Source organism: Manis pentadactyla, chromosome 4 (genome assembly GCF_030020395.1).
Source record: "Manis pentadactyla isolate mManPen7 chromosome 4, mManPen7.hap1, whole genome shotgun sequence".
NCBI classification, from domain to species: domain Eukaryota; kingdom Metazoa; phylum Chordata; class Mammalia; order Pholidota; family Manidae; genus Manis; species Manis pentadactyla.
Genome location: NC_080022.1, coordinates 175,394,516 through 175,414,266, shown reverse-complemented (window position 1 = coordinate 175,414,266; position 19,751 = coordinate 175,394,516). Strand labels below are relative to the sequence as shown.

General features: G+C 34.9%; 1 protein-coding gene across 9 annotated transcripts in view; it reads right to left on the bottom strand.

Annotated features, from left to right (window-relative positions):
• Positions 1–19,751, bottom strand: part of TANC2 (tetratricopeptide repeat, ankyrin repeat and coiled-coil containing 2) — a 376,540-nt gene that overhangs the window by 120,660 nt on the left and 236,129 nt on the right. For all 9 annotated transcript variants that reach the window (XM_036899778.2, XM_057501594.1, XM_057501595.1 and 6 more), the window contains 3 exons: positions 19,171–19,319; positions 12,338–12,524; positions 387–650 (listed from right to left, as the gene is read on the bottom strand). In XM_036899778.2, the coding sequence (XP_036755673.1) occupies positions 387–650; positions 12,338–12,524; positions 19,171–19,319 (600 nt within the window). The remainder of the gene's footprint in view (positions 1–386; positions 651–12,337; positions 12,525–19,170; positions 19,320–19,751) is intronic.

Genomic DNA, 19,751 nt, shown 5'->3' with positions numbered 1-19,751 from the left:
TCACTCCATTGAACTACGGATGATAATTTCTGATAATACAAATTCTACTGAAATATGCTTCAATCTTATAATGTTTTTTAAAACTAGAGTTTTTTAAAACAAAAACTTCAAATTGAAATCCTTCAAAGACTTCTGATGTGAGAAAAAAGGCGTAACACTTTATAGGTTCTGTTTCTGATTTTATGTGTGTTTTAATATGTTTTGGGAACAGAACAATCACTTGAGGAACATGAACAACACTCAAAAGTTTTTGTATTAACCAAACACAAAATAGCTTAGTCAAAGGAAATGAATGGCAAATTTAAATACTGTTAGAGCAGAATTTATTTTTATTTCAATATACATGCCAGTAAAATGGTCATTAAAAAAAATAGAACAAACCTTACCTGCTACTGAATTTGGCCGTGGCATAAGATACAGAGGAATAGACTGTACGGATTGTGATAAAACTGTTTCCAAATTCCTCTCTGGGATCTTGTTCAGACTATAGGTGGACGCTGTCATGTTTTCATCTACTCGATATAAACAAGAATCCATGCTGGATTTTTGAGACTGCCAAGGTTTTAGGTTTCCTCCGGATCCCAACTCTTTACTGCTTTCTCCACCATATTTTGTGCGTTCCATGTTTTCAGAATAGCTTGTCAATGTAGCTGAAGAAAAGAGCAAAACAAATTAAAAAAACAAACTCAGAAATTAATCTTTACTACTACCCAAATCTGTGACTACATAATGAGAGTATCAGTAACATTATTAGGTATTCATATATTTTGTTTGATGAACTGTCTATTCAAGTCTTTTGCACACTTTAAAATTGGTTTGTCTTCTATGATATTTTAAAACTAATAGTAATTTTTATCTGGATATTCACTACTCTTGTTGATAAAGACTAAATTTTTAATGCCAGATAACAGACTTAGGTCAACTGTCCTGAGAAAGATTTTAGAACTATGCACTTTTTTCCAATAATTTGGACCATGGATTTTGACACCATACAGACCAAAACTTGAAACTCAATTTTGCCTCTCAACTATCTATGTGAGCTGAGGCCAATCATTTTTGAATCTCAGTTTTCTATGAAAGATTATTATACTATTATGTAAGATAGTTTTTCTTACAGCTAAACTGGGCCAGCCCTGTACTTATTTCTGGGGATGCCTGGAAGTCTGGTACTAACTCTTAGCCAAAACAAGGTCAACTGGAATAAATAATGATTTATAATTTGCTGTTTAAAGTTTGAAACTCCCCTAGCAGCACCCAGGACTAGTTTTTTTTGATAGCTGACACCTGGAAAACTTAGATAGCTTTGCTTGGCTATGTAACCAGACGGGCATAAAAATCTTCACTGTAAACTCTTGAGCTCTCCTGAAACCAAGATTCCTTGTACAAATCTTGGTGGTTTATACTCTGGGGACAGAGCACATCCTAGCTGATTAATAAAGGACCTTGAGAGCTATATCTGGAAGTGTCTGGGTCCTCTGTGCTTGCCTTTTTTCTAGCTTTACTAAAAGCATTATGTAAGCATTCTCTGTTTGGTCTTATCTATCCTATCAGTATCTGGTCCTGTGAAATCTTTAAAAGTAACTTCTTACAGGATCAGTATAAGGATTAAATGATGGTGTCTGGTCCATAGTGTATACTCAATAAATGGTGGTTATTATTATTATATTAGTTAGGTCAATTATGCAAGAGAAACACTCTGTTCTTGTTCATTTTAATGGGCAGTATCCATATTTCTTTAACAAACATGCTATGTTATCACTACCCAAAATTTACTTAGTGCTAAGTGATTAGAGAGATGGGAAGGGCAACAGAGTCACTAGCACAATATCTGGAAAAAGTTATGAAGAAAAATCTGCATTTTTCTGAAAACAGGTTGGGGAAAACACAAAAGATAACTCAAATTACCTAATGTTCAATTTATGACGCAGAGGGGTCTTTCTAAATGTAACAATTTGGAACTAACAAAGAACACATAACATCCTACTGGATATATATTACTAAAGGAACAAGGCGCTTTGATTAGGAGCTTCTGATTTTGCTTTTTAGTTAATAATGTGAAACATTAGGGAAATATAATCACTGAATGATGAGCACAGTCATAGACACTTCATCTTTGTAGGTGATCTATATCTTAAGTGACCTAAGGGTATATATAGGCTATAAGGCCAAATTTGGTAATAAAATCAGTAACTAAAAAAAAATTCTGAGATTTGATTAAAAGAGGGAATTCAAGAATTATACCTTTCTGAAATGAACTGTGATCTCTAGATAAGCAAAAGGCAGAAACAAGGCTTCATGTTTAAATTCATTTTGATGTATAACCATAGGGACCATTATTAAAACTTAACATGAAAAAGGCCTAGGATAGAAAAATGACCTATATCTCTCAGAGGTTATTATTATCAAGATTTTTGCTTAAAGCTATATATATAGCTGAAAGGAGGTTTATATGTAGTTATAATTTAAGTTAGTGGTATCTAACTAAGTACACATATATGACCTTTACATTAATAAAATTATACCAATAAAATAACAAGAGTCACAAATATAAAATTACCTTGCAAATATTTGACATTTGTGTTGGTGATACTTCACCACGTATTTAAGCAAGGTTGTGACTTTGAGGAGAGGAAATCTATGACTGGAATAGGGAATATTTTCTGTGGGAGAAATTAAATCACATCTGGGTGACCAGACCATGTGGAATCAAATAAGTCACTTATTTAAAACCTTTTAGAACCCTAGAGAGGAACTTTTTACATTTAGAAAATTTAAATATTTAGGAAGCTTGCATTATTTAGTATTCTGATTCTCATAACTAGGATTCTGCATATTTTGGCAAGCTCTAAACAGTGATACAGTCAGGCACATGAATGGCTACAATTCTGACAGTTGTTAATTGAAAAATGTAATGCATCAAAAGGGAGCACACTGAAATGGAAAATGCATAAAGGAATTTAAAATAGAAAACTTAAATAAATACATTTAATAACTTCTGTGCTTTTTGCTGATGGGGCAGGATTTACATATGGAGCATTAATAAACAATAGACCATCTTAGAACTTTTTGTTTGAAATAATGTAAGCAATATGCAACTTGAAAAAAACAGATGTTTCTATAATCAGAAGGGAAAATACTTAAACAAAGCATATTTAACAGTTAAGGTAAGCCGGCCTTGAGAATCCAAAGTAATAACAATATCATTGACTATTGTTACTTTATGCCATATACAATTCTCTTCCAATACAAACTGCATTTAAAAAAATAAAAACTAAAGGGAAGTAAGTCATTTTTCAAGATAAACTCCTCACACATAATTTGATAACTATTCTATACTCAAAGTAATTTTATGACCAGATATTATTCTCTTTCCCTCATAATTTTACAAGGAAATCTGTTTTAGTATTAATATGCATTGAAGAATGGAAGTTCATCATTTTTGGAATTAGATCTGTTATCCATGAAGACACTTATTTTTACAAGGAACATGGTTTTAGAAATTTGTCAGGAAAAAGAGGAACACTGTTTACTGTAAGTCAAAGCAGGATCCCATTTTTAATTTTTGTAACATATGAACATTTACTCTGAACATTCACTGATATGTTAACCTTCCCTTTTGAAAGTAACTACTGGTAAACAGATTTTGTCCAATCTGTCAGCACCATCCCTTCTGTTTGGATGAACACATTTCTAAAGCTATTTTTTATGTACGGAAATATACATGATATGTAGTTATAGACACACTAATAATATCAACAGAATAATTCAGGAATTGAGGCTAGTTATTATAAAAGTGATTTTGCCAAAATTAATCATAAAAAGAATTTAAAAGAACAAAATTAGTAAGTGGAGAATTCTAACCCCTACTATTTATTCAAATCTAAAGAAGTTCTATCTTGTACCCAACGGTCACTCTAAGCACTGCCAAAAAAGTAATTCAAAGAGTCAGGTCAGTCCTTCACCCCATTCCACCTTGAGCTTTCCTTTCTTTTATAAACATTTACTAAGCACATACCATGCTACCAAACACCAGTCACTGGACTAGGTGCTACAGACACAGATGTGTATAGCACAGTTTCTGCTAACGAGAAATTAACAGTCCAATGGTGGAAAGCACTTTCAAAAAGTAATTAAAATACCATGTGTTTAATGCAATGATACACTGATACACATGTATTCCTGGGAACATGGAGTAATAATATACATACTGCATAGGAGATAGAGCAGAGAACTGAAGAGAGGTGATGGTAGTTAACAGTGAGAGACTATTTAAGATGAATCTTAAAAAATATGTAGGAGTTAGCCAAACGTAGGAGAAGCAGAATGATAATTATGAGCAAAAGCATAGGGATGAAAACACTGATGTGTAAGGTAATGATAAGATCTAATGATTCTAGAACAATATACACAAGGCTATAAGTAGTGGAAGAGAAGGCTGGAGAAATTGGTGTGGTCAGATTAGTGGGGCCTGGGCTTTATCTTACAGCTAAATGGGAGCCAAAAGAGATATGACCAGATTTGATTTTCAGGTAGTCTGTTTCATCTTACAAGTAACAGAACGAAAGGAGTAATTTGTTTTTTAGTTTTAATTCACTTTGGTGGCTTATGAAAAACAGACTTAAAGCACATGGCAAGAAGCTGAGGGAACAGTTAAATTTGTATTACTCTAAGATAATGAGGACCACCAAGGCAATGCTAAAAAAGGTGAAAATAAAATACAGGATGAGAAATATAGGCAGAGGGAAGTGGCAAAGACTCATTTTGGCTTTCAAGGGATTTCAAAGAATCTATAGATTGCTTTGAGAAATATAATCATTTTAACAATATTACACCTTCCAAACTATGAATGCCTCTAATCTATGAACAATACTAAACCTTCCAATCTATCCATTTATTTAAGTCTTCTAAAATTTCTTCAGCAATGTTTTGTAGTGTTTAATGTACAAATATTTTGCATCCTTGGCTATATTTCTTTTTTTTTATAATTATTATTTTTTATTTTGGTATCATTAGTGAACAACAACATGAGCAACAGTGTGGCTACTAGATTACCCCCATTATCAAGTCCCCACCACATACCCCATTACAGTCACTGTCCATCAGCACAGTAAGATGCAATAGATTTACTACCTGTCTTCTCTGTGCTATACTACCTTCCCTGTGCCCCCAACCTCTACGTCATATGTGCTAATCATAATGCCCCTTATTCCCCTTCTCCCTCCCTTCCCACTGACCCGCCCCAGTCCATTTCCCTTTGGCAACTGTTAGTCCATTCTTGGGTTCTGTGAGTCTGCCACCGTTTTGTTCCTTCAGTTTTTGCTTTCTATACTCCACAGGTAAGTGAAATCAATTGGTACTTTTCTTTCTCTGCTTGGCGTATTTCACTGAGCATAATACCTTCTAGCTCCATCCATGTTGTTGCAAATGGTAGGATTTGTTTTCTTCTTATGGCTGAATAATACTCCATTGTGTATATGTACCACATCTTCTTTATCCATTCATCTACTGATGGACACTTAGGTTGCTTCCATTTCTCGGCTATTGTAAATAGTGCTGCAATAAACATAGGGGTGCATATGTCTTTTTGAAACTGGGCTCCTGCATTCATAGGGTAAATTCCGAGGAGTAGAATTCCTGGATCAATTGGTATTTCCATTTTAATTTTTTTGAGGAACCTTCATACTGCTTTCGACAATGGTTGAACTATTTTACATTCCCACCAGCAGTGCAGGACGGTTTCCCTTTCTTCACATCCTCACGAGCATTTGTTGTTCCTAGTGTTCTATGTTGGCCATCCTAACTGGTGAGAGGTAATATCTCATTGTGGTTTTAATTTGCATTTCCCTGATAATTAGCAATGTGGAGCATCTTTTCATGTGCCTGCTGGCCATTTGAATTTCTTTTTTGGAGAATTGTTTCATATCCTCCGCCCATTTTTTAATTGGTTTATTTGTTTTTTGGGTGTTGAGGCATGTGAGTCCTTCATATATTTTGGATGTTAACCCCTTGTCAGATGTGTCATTTACAAATATATTCTCCCATACTGTAGGATGCCTTTTTGTTCTATTGATGGTGTTCTTTGCTGTACAGAAGCTTTTTAGCATGATGTAGTCCCATTTGTTCATTTTTTATTTTGTTTCCATTGCGCGAGGAGATGCATTCAGGAAAAAGTTGCTCATGTTTATATTTAAGAGATTTTTGCCTATGTTTTTTTCTAAGAGTTTTATGGTTTCATGACTTACATTCAGGTCTTTGATCCATTTTGAGTTTACTTTTGTATATGGAGTTAGTTAATAATCCAGTTTCATTCTCTTGCATGTAGCTGTCCAGTTTTGCCAACACCAGCTGTTGAAGAGGCTGTCATTTCCCCATTGTATATCCATGGCTCCTTTATTGTATATTAATTGACTATATATGCTTGTGGTTTATATCTGGGCTCTCTATTCTGTTTCATTGCTCTGTGGGTCTCTTCTTGTGCCAGTACCAAATTGTCTTGATTTCTGTGGCTTTGTAGCAGAGCTTGAAGTTGGCGAGCATAATACACCCCACTTTACTCTTCCTTCTCAGGATTGCTTTGGCTATTCAGGGTCTTTTGTGGTTCCATATGAATTTTAGAACTATTTTCAATAGTTTGTTGAAGAATGCAGTTGGTATTTTGATAGGGATTGCATTGAATCTGTGGATTGCTTTAGGCAGGATGGCCACTTTGACAATATTAATTCTTCCTATCCATGAGCATGGGATGTGTTTCCATTTATTGGTATCTTCTTTAATTTCTCTCATGAGTGTCTTGTAGTTTACAAAGTATAGGTCTTTCACTTCCTTGGTTAGGTTTATTCTTAGGTATTTTATTCTTTTTGATGCAATTGTGAATGGAATTGTTTTCCTGATTTTTCTTTGTGCTAGTTCATCATTAGTGTATAGAAATGCAACAGATGTCTGTGTATTAATTTTGTATCCTGCAACTTTGCTGAATTCAGATATTAGATCTAGTAGTTTTGGAGTGGATTCTTTAGGGTTTTTTATGAACAATATCAAGTCATCTACAAACAGTAACAGTTTAACTTCTTCTTTACCAATCTGGATGTCTTTTATTTCTATGTGTTGACTGATTGCCATGGCAAGGACCTCCAGTACTATGTTGAATAAAAGTGGGGAAAGTGGACCTCCTTTGTCTTGTTCCCAATCTTAAAGGAAAAGCTTTCAGTTTCTTGCTGTTAAGTATGATGTTGGCTGTGGGTTTTTCATATATGGCCTTTATTGTGTTGAGGTACTTGCCCTCTATACCCATTTTGTTGAGAGTTTTTATCATGAATGGATGTAGAATTTTTTTTGAATGCTTTTTCAGCATCTATGGAGATGATCATGTGGTTTTTGTCCTTCTTTTTGTTGATGTGGTGGACGATGTTGATGGATTTTTGAATGTTGTACCATCCTTGCATCCCTGGGATGAATCCCATTTGGTCATGGTGTATGATCCTCTTGATGCATTTTTGAATTTGGTTTGCTAATATTTTGTTGCATACTTTTGCATCTCTGTTCATCAGGGATATTGGTCTGTAATTTTCTTTTTTTGTGGTGTCTTTGCCTGGTTTTGGTATTAGAGTGATGCTGGCCTTGTAGAATGAGTTTGGAAGTATTCTGTCCTCTTCTACTTTTTGGAAAACTTTAAGGTAGATGGCTATTAGGTCTTCAGTAAATATTTGATAAAATTCAGCAGTGAAGCCATCTGGTACAGGTGTTTTGTTCTTAGGTAGTTTTTTGATTACCAATACAATTTTGTTGCTGGTAATTGGTCTATTCAGATTTTCTGTTTTTTCTGGGTCAACCTTGGAATGTTGTATTTTTCTAGAAAGTTGTCCATTTCTTTTAGGTTATCCAGTTTGTTAGCATTTAATTTTTCATTGTATTCTCTCATAATTCTTTGTATTTCTGTGGTGTCTGTTGTGATTTTTCCTTTCTCATTTCTGATTCTGTTTATGTGTGTAGACTCTCTTTTTTTCTTGATTAAGTCTGGCTAGGGGTTTGTCTATTTTGTTTATTTTCTCAAAGAACCAGCCCCTGCTTTCATTGATTCTTTCTATTGTTTTATTCTTCTCAATTTTATTTCTGCTCTAATCTTTATTATGTCTCTCCTTCTACTGACTTGGGGCCTCATTTGGTCTTCTTTTTCTAGTTTCACTAATTGTGAGTTTAGACTGTTCATTTGGGATTGATCTTCTTTCCTGATGTAGGCCTGTATTGCAATACTTCCGTCTTAGCACAGCCTTTCGCTGCGTCCCACAGATTTTGCAGTGTTGAATTATTGTTGTCATTTGTCTCCATATATTGCGTGATCCCTGTTTTTACTTGGTCATTGATCCATTGGTTATTTAGGAGCATGTTGTTAAGCCTCCATGTGTTTGTGGCCATTTTTATTTTCTTTGCGTAATTTATTTCTAGTTTCCTACCTTTGTGGTCTCAGAAGGCTGGTTAGTACAATTTGAATCTTTTAAATTTACTGAGGCTTTTTTTGTGGCCTAGTATATGATCTAGTCTTGAAAATATTCCATGTGCACTTGAGAAGAATGTGTATCCTGCTGCTTTTGGGTGGAGAGTTCTGTAGATGTCTGTAAGGTCCATCTGTTCTAATGTGTTTTTCAATGCCTCTGTCTCCTTACTTATTTTCTGTCTGTTTGATCTTTTCATTGGAATGAATGGTGTTTTGAAGTCTCCTAAAATGAACGCATTGCATTCTATTTCCCCCTTTAATTCTGTTAGTATTTGTTTCACATATGTAGGTGATCCTGTGTTGGATGCATAGATATTTATAATAGTTATATCCTCTTGTTGGACTGACCCCTTTATCATTATGTAATGTCCTTCTTTGTCTCTTGTTACATTCTTTGCTTTGAAGTCTATTTTGTCTGATACAAGTACTGCAACTCCTGCTTTTCTCTCCCTATTAGTTGCATGAAATATCTTTTTCCATCCCTTTACTTTCAGTCTGTGTATGTCTTTGGGTTTGAATTGAGTCCCTTGTAGGCAGCATATAGAGTGGTCTTTTTTTTTTTTATCCTTTCAGTGATTCTATTATGTCTATTGATTGGTGCATTCAGACCATTTACACTTAGGGTGATTATCAATAGGTATGCACTTATTGCCATTGCAGGCTTTAGATTCGTGGTTACCAAAGGTTCAAGGGTAATTCCCTTACTATCTAAGAGTCTAATTTGACTCACCTTGTATGCTATTAGAAACACAACCTAAAGGTTCTTTTTTTTTTTTTTTCCTCCTTTTTCTTCCTCTTCCATTCTTTATATATTAGGTATCATATTCTGTACTCTTTGTCTACCCCTTGATTCACTTTGGGGGTAGTTGATATGATTTTACATCTGCTTAGTAATTAATTGTTTTACTTTGCTCTGGTTTTATTTTCCCTGGTGAGAACTGTTTGGTCTTAGCAATACTTCTATCTATAGAAGTCCCTCCAAAATGCACTGTAGAGGTGGTTTGAGGGAGGTAAATTCTCTCAGCTTTTGCTTATCTGTAAACTGTTTAATCCCTCCTTCATATTTAAAGGATAACCTTGCCAAGTAGAGTATTCTTGGTTCAAGGACCCTCTGTTTCATTGCATTAAATATATCATGTTACTGCCTTCTGGTCTGTAAGGTTTTGGTTGAGAAGTCTGATGATAGCCTGATGGGTTTTCTTTTGTATGTGATTTTTTTTCTCTTTCTAGCTGCTTTTAAAAGTCTGTCCTTATCCTTGTTCATTGCCATTTTAATTACTATATGTCTTGGTTGCTATCTTCCTTCGGTCCCTTGTGTTGGGAGATCTGGGCACCTCCATGGCCTAAGAAAATATCTCCTTCCCCCAGGTTGGGGAAGTTTTCAGCAATAACCTCCTTAAGGACTTTTTGTATCCCTTTTTCTCTCTCTTCTTCTTCTAATTCCTCTAATGCGAATATTGTTTTGGTTGGATTGGTTACACAGTTCTCTCAATATTCTTTCATTCTTAGAGATCCTTTTTTCTCTATGCCTCAGGTTGTTTGTATTCCTCTTCTCTAATTTCCATTTACCATCTCTTCTACTACATCTAATCTGCTTTTAAATCCCTCTATTCATTGTATGTTTCATTTGAGATATGGAATTTCTTAATGATTGAATCTCTGTCCTAAATTCGTCCGAGTTCTTGAATATTTTTCTGTACTTCCATGGGCATGTTTATGATTTTTATTTTGAACTCTCTTTCAGGAAGATTGGTTAGTTCAGTTTAATTTGGCCCTTTTTCTGGTGTTTGCAAGATTTTTGTTTGAAGCAGTTTCCTTTGACATTTCATATTTGTATATGGCACCCTCTAGTGCCCAGAAGCTCTAGTCTCTGGAGCTTCTCAGTCCCTGGAGTGATGTCAGGGATCACAGGGGAGCAGCGCTGGTGCCTGGAGGGAGGAAAGAGCTGTTTCCTGCTTCCTGGCTGCATTGCCTGTCTCCACTGTCAGAACCAGTGGGTCAGGACACAGGTGTAAGCCTCTGTGCTTTGTGCCTGTAGCTGCAGTACTTGGGGCTTCCCTCTGGCTGTCCTGATGCCAGGGTAGGGACTGCCAGTTTGTGAGCTATACAGGCATGCCAGGAGGAAGGTGCAGCAGGCTCCGTATCACAGTGAGGAGCCTCTGAGCTGTGTAGCCAGCCAGGGGGATGGAGCATCTGAAGCTCCTGGAAGTTCCCAACCTGCTGGGCAGAGTGCGCCCATGCAAACTTGTCCACCTATCCCTTCTCCCGCGCAACAAGCTCCATGCAAACCTTGCCCCTTCAGCAGCCCTCTCGCTGCTATGAAGCCTCTCAGACCACTGGCCTTTCCTTTGTCCCAGAGCAGACAGATGTGGATCCCTGCCCTCCACAAACAGCTGGAATCTCAGTCTCCCCAAGTATTCTGCCTGTTTTAGCTTTCCAATACCACTAATCTCCAGAGCACCATGCGATGGTTTGTGCTCCCATAGCAGATCTCCAGGGCTGGGTGTTCAGCAGTCCTAGGCTTCCACCCCCTCCCTGCTCTGATTCTCTTCCTCTTGTCAGTGAGTTGGGGTGAGGGAAGGGCTTGGGTCCCTCTGGATCAAGGCTTTGGTATGTTACCCTGTTTCATGAGGTCTGCTCTGTTCTCCAGGTGTATGCAGTCTGGTTCAGCCTTTTTTCCTGTTGCTCTTTTAGGATTAGTTATTAACTATATTTTCATAATATATGTGGTTATGGGAGGAGTTCTCTGTCTCACCTCTCATGCTGCCATCTTGAATCCTGCTACATTTATTTCTAAGTATTTTTTTGTGGTTTTGATGCTACTGTAATAGAATTGTTTTCTTAAGTTTCTTTTTGGATTGTTCACTGTTAGGGAACTGAAATGCAACCAGTTCTGTGTGACTTTGTATCCTGCGAGTTTGCTGTAAAAATATTTTTATTTTTTTGTAAATGTAAAAACATTAATATTTATTTAAAATGTATCAATTCACATGTTGACATATACTAACTTAAGTAACAGATATACTGAGTTGCCATGGCATTACTATCTGCCATACCATCTAAACAAATAAATTTTTGATTTCATAGCTTTTAGAAGGAAGTCAAATGAGGAAGAAATATTTTATTGTATTTATTCCTAATCACTCCCATTTTCCTAGCCTCTTCCAGCTTTTGTCATTTGTTGATCAGCCTCTTCTCACCTCTTCCCTGAAACTTTTATCTTCCAGTGGCTTGGTAACATTTCACTGCCCCAATTATTCTGTTTATCTGTCTACTTCTGTTTTGGTATCTGCTGGCTCATTCTCCCACCTCCAATTCTCTGCTCAATTTGAATGTGTGCTAAGATTCTCACTCAGTCCTGTTTTCTTCTCTTTTTATTTATTTTCTTCAGATTCTTCATTTCCCAAACTTCTTTTTGAAATTCATCTTCTTATGACCAACTCCCCTTAACAAGTATACAATAGGCAATAAATATATAAAGAATTAAGAACCTCCATGGAACTCTACTAATAAATGAGGGATGAACTTTTTTGAACCACATCTGTGGATAGATGATTTTTGTGAATTATAGGAAGAAGTAGAAAGAAGTTTTTTGATCCACTCTTTTTATTGGGTAGTATCTTTAAAGGAATGATTAAGCAGGGAGGGATAGATTTCATTTTCATTAGCTTTCTCTCTCCAGCATCATTAAAAAGAGGACACATGTTTGTATATGTATATATAGACACACACACATATGTATATATAATCTCAACAATTCAAAAGCAGAAATTTTGTAAACCATAAGCTTGTGCAATTATTTTAAAGAGAAAAGACATGAAATGATTGATACAAAAACCAACTCACCAATGATGCCACTATCTCTGCTTTCAAGGGTGGAGGTTGGACTAGTGACAGCTCCATAGCTGCAATCCTTGGCAGTTGCATTTGTACTGACTGGTGGGAGAGTGGAGCAGGGGCTACTGGCTGGTGGGGAGGCAGTGCTACTAGTCAAGGTAGAACAGGGACTTATCCGTTGGGTGATTGCTGAGGTCTGAAAAGTTGGAATGAAAAATAAGTAAGATAAACTGATCAGCTATTAAAGTAAAATATGTCTTATGGTAAAACATATGCTTAGATGAGAAAGAAAATCTACATGCATAGCTTTTACATCTATTAGGTTCTATTTGTTTTTGCTTTCCAGGATAAGAGATTTTGTGTTCTATAACTAAGGTGAAACTTGATAAATTTTAACAGAAGCAGGACTATGACCAGTTTTTCTGCCTAAGAAATTCCCAGTGACAAATATTCTTTATCATTGCCATGAATTAATAGAGTAATTTTTAATTAAGCACAAGTTGTCCTTGGTATTTCCAACCAATAACATTTTTTCAAAGGCTTGGAATTTTGTCTTGTTAGTAATTTTCTTTGGATAGAAAAAAAAAAGCTCTATAGCCAAGGAGAAATAAAAACAAGGTTCTTAATGCAAATAACTTTTTATATATATATAAAGGTAGCTGCCCCAAGACAATAAATGAATACAAGGAAAATGCCTTATTCTAAAAGGTTGTCTAATAAAATAGATCAAACAATATTTAATACAAAACTAAATAATTTCTTGTAGGAACTAGTTTTAGACTGAGATCACCCTGTATCCCAAATGATTCTTAGACCTGAAGTTACCTCCTTTTAAAGTTTTTTTTTTTTTTAAATAATTATTTTTTATTGAAGGGTAGTTGACGCACAGTATTACATTACATTAGTTTCAAGTGTACAACACAGTGGTAGAACATTTATATACATAATTCTAGGTTCCAGCTATCACCCTACCAAGCTGTTAATATCTTGACTATATTCCTTATGCTATACATTACATCCCGGTTACTTATTTATTTTACCATTGGAAGTCTGTCCTTTTTTTTTTTTTTTTTTTGTGAGGGCATCTCTCATATTTATTGATCAAATGGTTGTTAACGACAATAAAGTTCTGTACAGGGGAGTCAATGCTCAATGCACAATCATTAATCCACCCCAAGCCTAATTTTCGTCAGTCTCCAATCTTCTGAGGCATAACAAACAAGTTCTTACATGTAGAACAAATTCTTACATAATGAATAAGTTACATAGTGAACAGTACAAGGGCAGTCATCACAGAAACTTTCGGTTTTGCTCATGCATTATGAACTATAAACAGTCAGTTCAAATATGAATACTCATTTGGTTTTTATACTTGATTTATATGTGGATACCACATTTCTCTCTTTATTATTATTATTTTTAATAAAATGCTGAAGTGGTAGGTAGATACAAGATAAAGGTAGAAAACATAGTTTAGTGTTGTAAGAGAGCAAATGTAGATGATCAGGTGTGTGCCTGTAGACTATGTGTTAATCCAAGCTAGACCAGGGCAATAAAACATCCACGGATGCAGAAGATTTCTCTCAGAACAGGGGGGGTGAGGTTCTAAGCCTCACCTCTGTTGATCCCCAATTTCTCACCTGATGGCCCCCCTGTGACTGTGCCTGTCTTAGGTTGTTCCTCCCTTGAGGAATCTTACCCGTCTCTGGCTAACCAGTCATCTTCCGGGGTAAAGTTTTTGAGAGGAAGGAATAATTACCCGAAAGACTGGTGGTAATATATTCTGACTTAACTAATTTAATGACAATTTAATTTTCTTATCCCTTTCTACTCAGGTAAGTTACTGAAATACAGAATAACAGTATATATTTTTCAAACACTAGTGAAATTGTATCCTCTTTAAAATGGTAAATGGTCAGTGGCAAAATTACTTGAAGGAGCACATGATAAATTTGACATCTTTAAATGTAAAAGAAGGCTTTCAACTTCTTTACATATAGAGTATCTACGTATATACTCTCTGTTAAAATTGAAGATTTACATTTAATAACGTGACTGGAAAACGTGTTGCTCACTCACTAGATATGAGAATACTGAGGCTCTTGATTTCCAGATGCCATCCCCTGTATTTAATCATCTGTGTTAAATCCAGTTTTGGTTTTAATTTAAATGTTATAGCTGGGTCATAAAAGATACATGCAACTCAACCAAACTGACATTCTCAGAATCCTGGAACCAGGTAGATCTTTTCAATCATGTCAATATTAGGAACTGATTTTTCTTAATAACACATAAGCCCTCAAACTATGCCATCTCTTCTACTATGTAATTTTTCTCCAGAGGAAAGAGGAATTTCAATTTCTTTGTAACCTCTATTTTTATAAAATGAGACTGGTCTACCAGAGCCATGATTTTTAACAGGGCATGCAGCAAAATCTCCTGTGAAGTGTAAAAACAAACAAGCTCCCATACAAAATTGACAAGACTTACTGAATTAGAATCCTCCCCACTTAAAATACAGCATGGCAATTTTTAACCTCCTCATTCACATTTTAAGAAATATGTGGGTAGACGAACTGAACTATACTAGGATCTTTTACCTTAGATATATCTATAGTTATTCTTTATTGGAAAAAGCTTCATTTTGGTACGAATTATTACTTCTATAGCAACTCATTTCCATTTTTAGATAAGATTCTCAGTCTGTTCTTTGAGAATGGAAACTGTATTATATGCATGACACAGCAAATGTGGAGATTAAGCCCAAATGACAGTATTTTTTACTACAAGTTATTTTCTGCAAAATAAAGTAAATATCACAGAATATATGCTTTAAAAGCAAAACTTAAAGATCAAGCTGTAAAGTACAAAATTATTCATGGGTTATGAATGAAAAGGCAGGGCTTATATTTATATAAAGAGGCTAGTTAATGAGATAAAGAAGTATCTTCCACGCACAGAAAGACAACATTCTCTACTTTGTATGCTGTGGGCTAAAATGGACACTCTAATTAAGTCACTCCACTTCCAAAACCTTTAAGGGGTTTTCCCATTGTTCTTAGTGTCCTCCAGAAGGATCCAAAACTCCTAGTCTGGAGCTCTTAAAAGTCCTATAAATACACAAGGTAAGAACCTAATTCTGTAATTCATAAGGTACCTCTGAATACCCCAAAAACTACTGAAGGAAGAAAATACAGCGGTCAGTTGGACACCACTTTCAATACATTGTCTTTTGCAGAAAAATGATACATGCTGACTTGCTTATGCTGGATTTTGCCACTACTAGTAGTATTCGGAGGACACCATTACAATAAGGTATTCCTAAACAAAGCAATCTATCTTAGTATTCTGTTTATCTCAGAAGAAAGCCACTAAATGAATATGACCTCCTGGTTCTTAATAATCTTCCTAAAACTAGAAATTCAGTGTAGTGATTCAAAACTAGTGATCAGTGTAGCCACTTTCTTCTGTGGTTCCAAGACAGTTTAATGGTATATTATATTTCAGTAATGCTATTATTTAGCTTCACTACTAATATTTTACATTTGTTTAATGCTTTACAGTTAAAATTTTTAAAAATATATTATTTTATTTACTCCTTACCAACCAAGTATAAGGCATAATAAATATTATTTCCCCCACTTAGGAAAATGTGAAAATGAAGCTCTCCTACATATGAAAACTATGAAGTCATTTTCCCCAAATCATACAGTTCCTACATATATACATATATATACACACATATAAATATATACACACATATATACACACATAGACACTAAGTATATTGCATATTATTTTATACCTTTATTTATATGAAAATTTGCAGCTTATAAAGTGTTTTCATATTCATGGCTTAACTTGATCCTCACAACAGTCCTGTCAGGTGTTATTGTTTCACATTACACTGGACAGTATAGTGCAGCTGTTAAGAACATAGGTTGTAAAGGCAGACTGCCTGGACTTGAATACTATTCCATCATTATCTGGCCATGTGTTTCCATTGTTTTAATCTGAAAATTGGAATATAAATGGACCCTACAACTTTGGGTTGTAAGGAAACTTAAAATAGTGCAAATAAAGCAATTAGTATAATGATTAGCACATAGTATTTAATAAATGTCAATTATTATCGCCTATGAAAACCTAAAGCTCAGAGAGGTTAAGTGACATGTCCAAATTTATAAAATGGTAGGTGGCAGAGTTGGAATCAGAATACAAATTTTCTTGCTTAGTGACTTTTCTATTATACTGTATCACTTTAATTACATCAAATCAATGATACTACTCATTTACTTACTTTAGGACTATTTCACTCTGTAAATACACAAGTTAAGGCATACTCCATAAACTTGTGACTTTATTCACAATTCACGGGACATGCTGTGACATGAAGCATCTCAAAAGCAACCAAATATAAATTTTAGCACACAAAGAAATGTGAAGTAACAGGGTCCTTGGAAAATATACTGTAACATCGTGTTACCTGAACATTATTAGAACAGTCACATTTTAACTTGACATATCAAGAAATAAAAAGTAAAACATGTTTTATACCAATATTAAGAAAGCTCTCAACATATATCATTCCCATTTTTTATTCACAGAGCATAGAGCACACTGACATGGTTACAATGTAAATTGATACAAAAAATAATCTCTGCCATCATGAGCTTAAATTCTTCTATGAGACACAAAGAACCCCACAACTAATCATGTAATGTAAAAAATTACTGATAAAGTAGCAGGATAAGGGGATATAGTGATGGGCAGGTGCTATTGCATAGAGTGATTAAGGAAGTCCTCTCTGTGGAGATAACATTCCAGAAGAGCACTGAATGACGTGAGGAAGTGAGCTATGTGGGAAGAGCATTCCAGTATAAATGATTGTTTTATGTGTTCGAGCAATGACAGGAAGGCCAGTGCTGCTGAAAGCTGTAGGTGAAAGGCAGAGGGGTAGATGCAGGAAAAGAGGCAAGGGGGTCAAATCAGATAGTGCTTTTCTGGCTATGGAAAAGATTTTAGATTTAGTTCGAAATGTGATGGGAATATGGTGGAAAATTGAAAGTAGAGAAGTGAAACGATCAGATTCACATTTTACAAGGACCATTCTGGTTATTGTGTGAGTAGAATACAGAGGGGCAAGAATGGAAGCAGAGACCTACTAGGAGTGCATTTATTCATACAGTAAATATTTACTGAGCACCTACCAGTGGTAGACACTGTTTTAGGTACAGAGGATATGGCACTAAATAGAATAAGCAAAAGTTCCAGGCCTTCTAACCTTATATTCTAGTAGCTATTGCAGTAGCCCAGGCAAGAGATGACAGTGACTTGGACTTAGATGTAGCAGTAGAAGTAATGAGAATGAATCAGATTTAGCATACATTTTTGAAGACAAAGCCTACATGATTTGCTAAAAGAGTGAAAGTGGAGTATGACAGGGAAAAGTCAAGAATGGCTCCAATGTTCTTGCCCTAAGCATGTAGGTGATAACTACCTACTTAGTAAATACTGAAGACAGAGCAGATTCTGGGAAAAAATGTAAGGGTTCAATTTTGACATGTTAAGTTTGAAATGTATCTTGGACACATAGATAGAAATGGTAGGATAGGCAGCTGGACATACAGATCTGGAGTTAAGGGGAAAGGCAGGGCTAGAAATAATTCAGGAGTTAAAATAATATTTAAAGAAATAAGAATGGAGCCATTTCAACATGATTAGAATCTCTGGGCATATGAATTTTATAAAAACTGCCCAGGTGATACAGAGGGCCCAGCAAAATCAAGAACCTAATTTAAGAAGTGAGGATTTAAAGAATAAAGAAGTCTGAGGAGAGAGCTCTGAAACACCTGAATATTATCCACATGATGAATAAATATATTCAAATAATCCCTGTATGCTTTATTGTTTTATAACAAGACTAACACATGACATAGAATCTTCATTAATATTTATTAAGAAAATGCAAGTTGAAATTCACTGTCATCTTCTGAATGAAATAATTCACTACAGGACATTTGTTTAAAAGATTAAGACCACACAAATGAATCTGAGTCTAGTACTTCTTTTGCTACATTTAAACTGAAAAAATTGGAAACAGCCAGAAGGAAAAAAAAAATCTATGAAATAATGTTTTTTTCCAAATTGCTGGTATTTTTAGCTGAAATGAATATTTAAATAGTTAATTTTTCAGATTTTCTACTTTTCTAATATATATATTTAAAACTAAAATTTCTTTTCTGAGCACATCTTTTTATACTGTGAGTATTATTATATTTTATTATTTTAATTTAAAATATTTTCTAATTTCTTGTGATTTCTTCTTTGATTCAAAGGCTATTTAGAAGTACATTAATATCTAAATATTTGGGGGATTTTCTAAGTTATCTTTCACCTATCATTTTCTAACTTACCATTTTGTAATCAATTTGTTTACTATGGTCACAGTAATTACAGTCTTTTGAAGTTGAGACCTGTTCTATGGCTCAGCAAATACACGCACCTAAAAACAATGGTCTTTCAATGGTACTGTGCTCATATATATGCCAATTTTGTTTGTTGACTTATTTACTTATCTATTTCCTCATTCATTCAATAAGTGAGTCAAAACCTTAAAGTGGCTTTTAAAACCCAAGAGTGAAATTAAAAGATGTTTTATAAACTGAAGAAATATAGCAATTATGGAAAATTAAGTTATGTAGCCAGGTCCCAAAAAGCATTCAACAATTAGGATTATTCTCCGAACATACACACATACATCCCTTGCAACATTTTTCCTTTCTATGTATAAATAGGCTGATTCTTCCCATGTTTCACAAAGTTGATAGTAAGCAGTTTACCTGATTTTCATCCTGTATTTCCATGTTGTATTGGTCACCTGGCTGAACTTCTGTGACCTTCTCTCCAAGCAGGAAACCCAGACGAGTCATGAGTGTGTTTGCTGCCTCATCTACAGACGGAGGGGGACCAAGTTCCTGTTCAGCATCACCTATATATAACAGGAAGGCATTGATAGACATAAATCTTTCAAAATAAAAATGCCCAGTCCTACAACTATTTTTACATTCAATTTGGTCATTCCCTTTGTTTCTACATTCTACATCCAAAACTGCAAGGTCCCTGTCTAGAAGCTGATTTTCTAATTTTTACATATTATAATTGATATACAGTCTACTCAGATTATCCTCAATTTATCTACATGAAACATTTGAGTATGAGAATGTTTTTATAACTTATTGAATATAAATTCCTAATTTCTTTGGCATCTAGCCTTCCAGTATAGCTCCAGTCTTGAGATCTAGTTTCTGGCCACGAGCACCACCTTCATTCAGGTTCTTTTATTTTATTTTTTTACCTTACAGTTTGTGTAAGTGTTCTTTTTAAATTTTGAAATCAGCTTAGATTTATAAAAAGTTTCAGA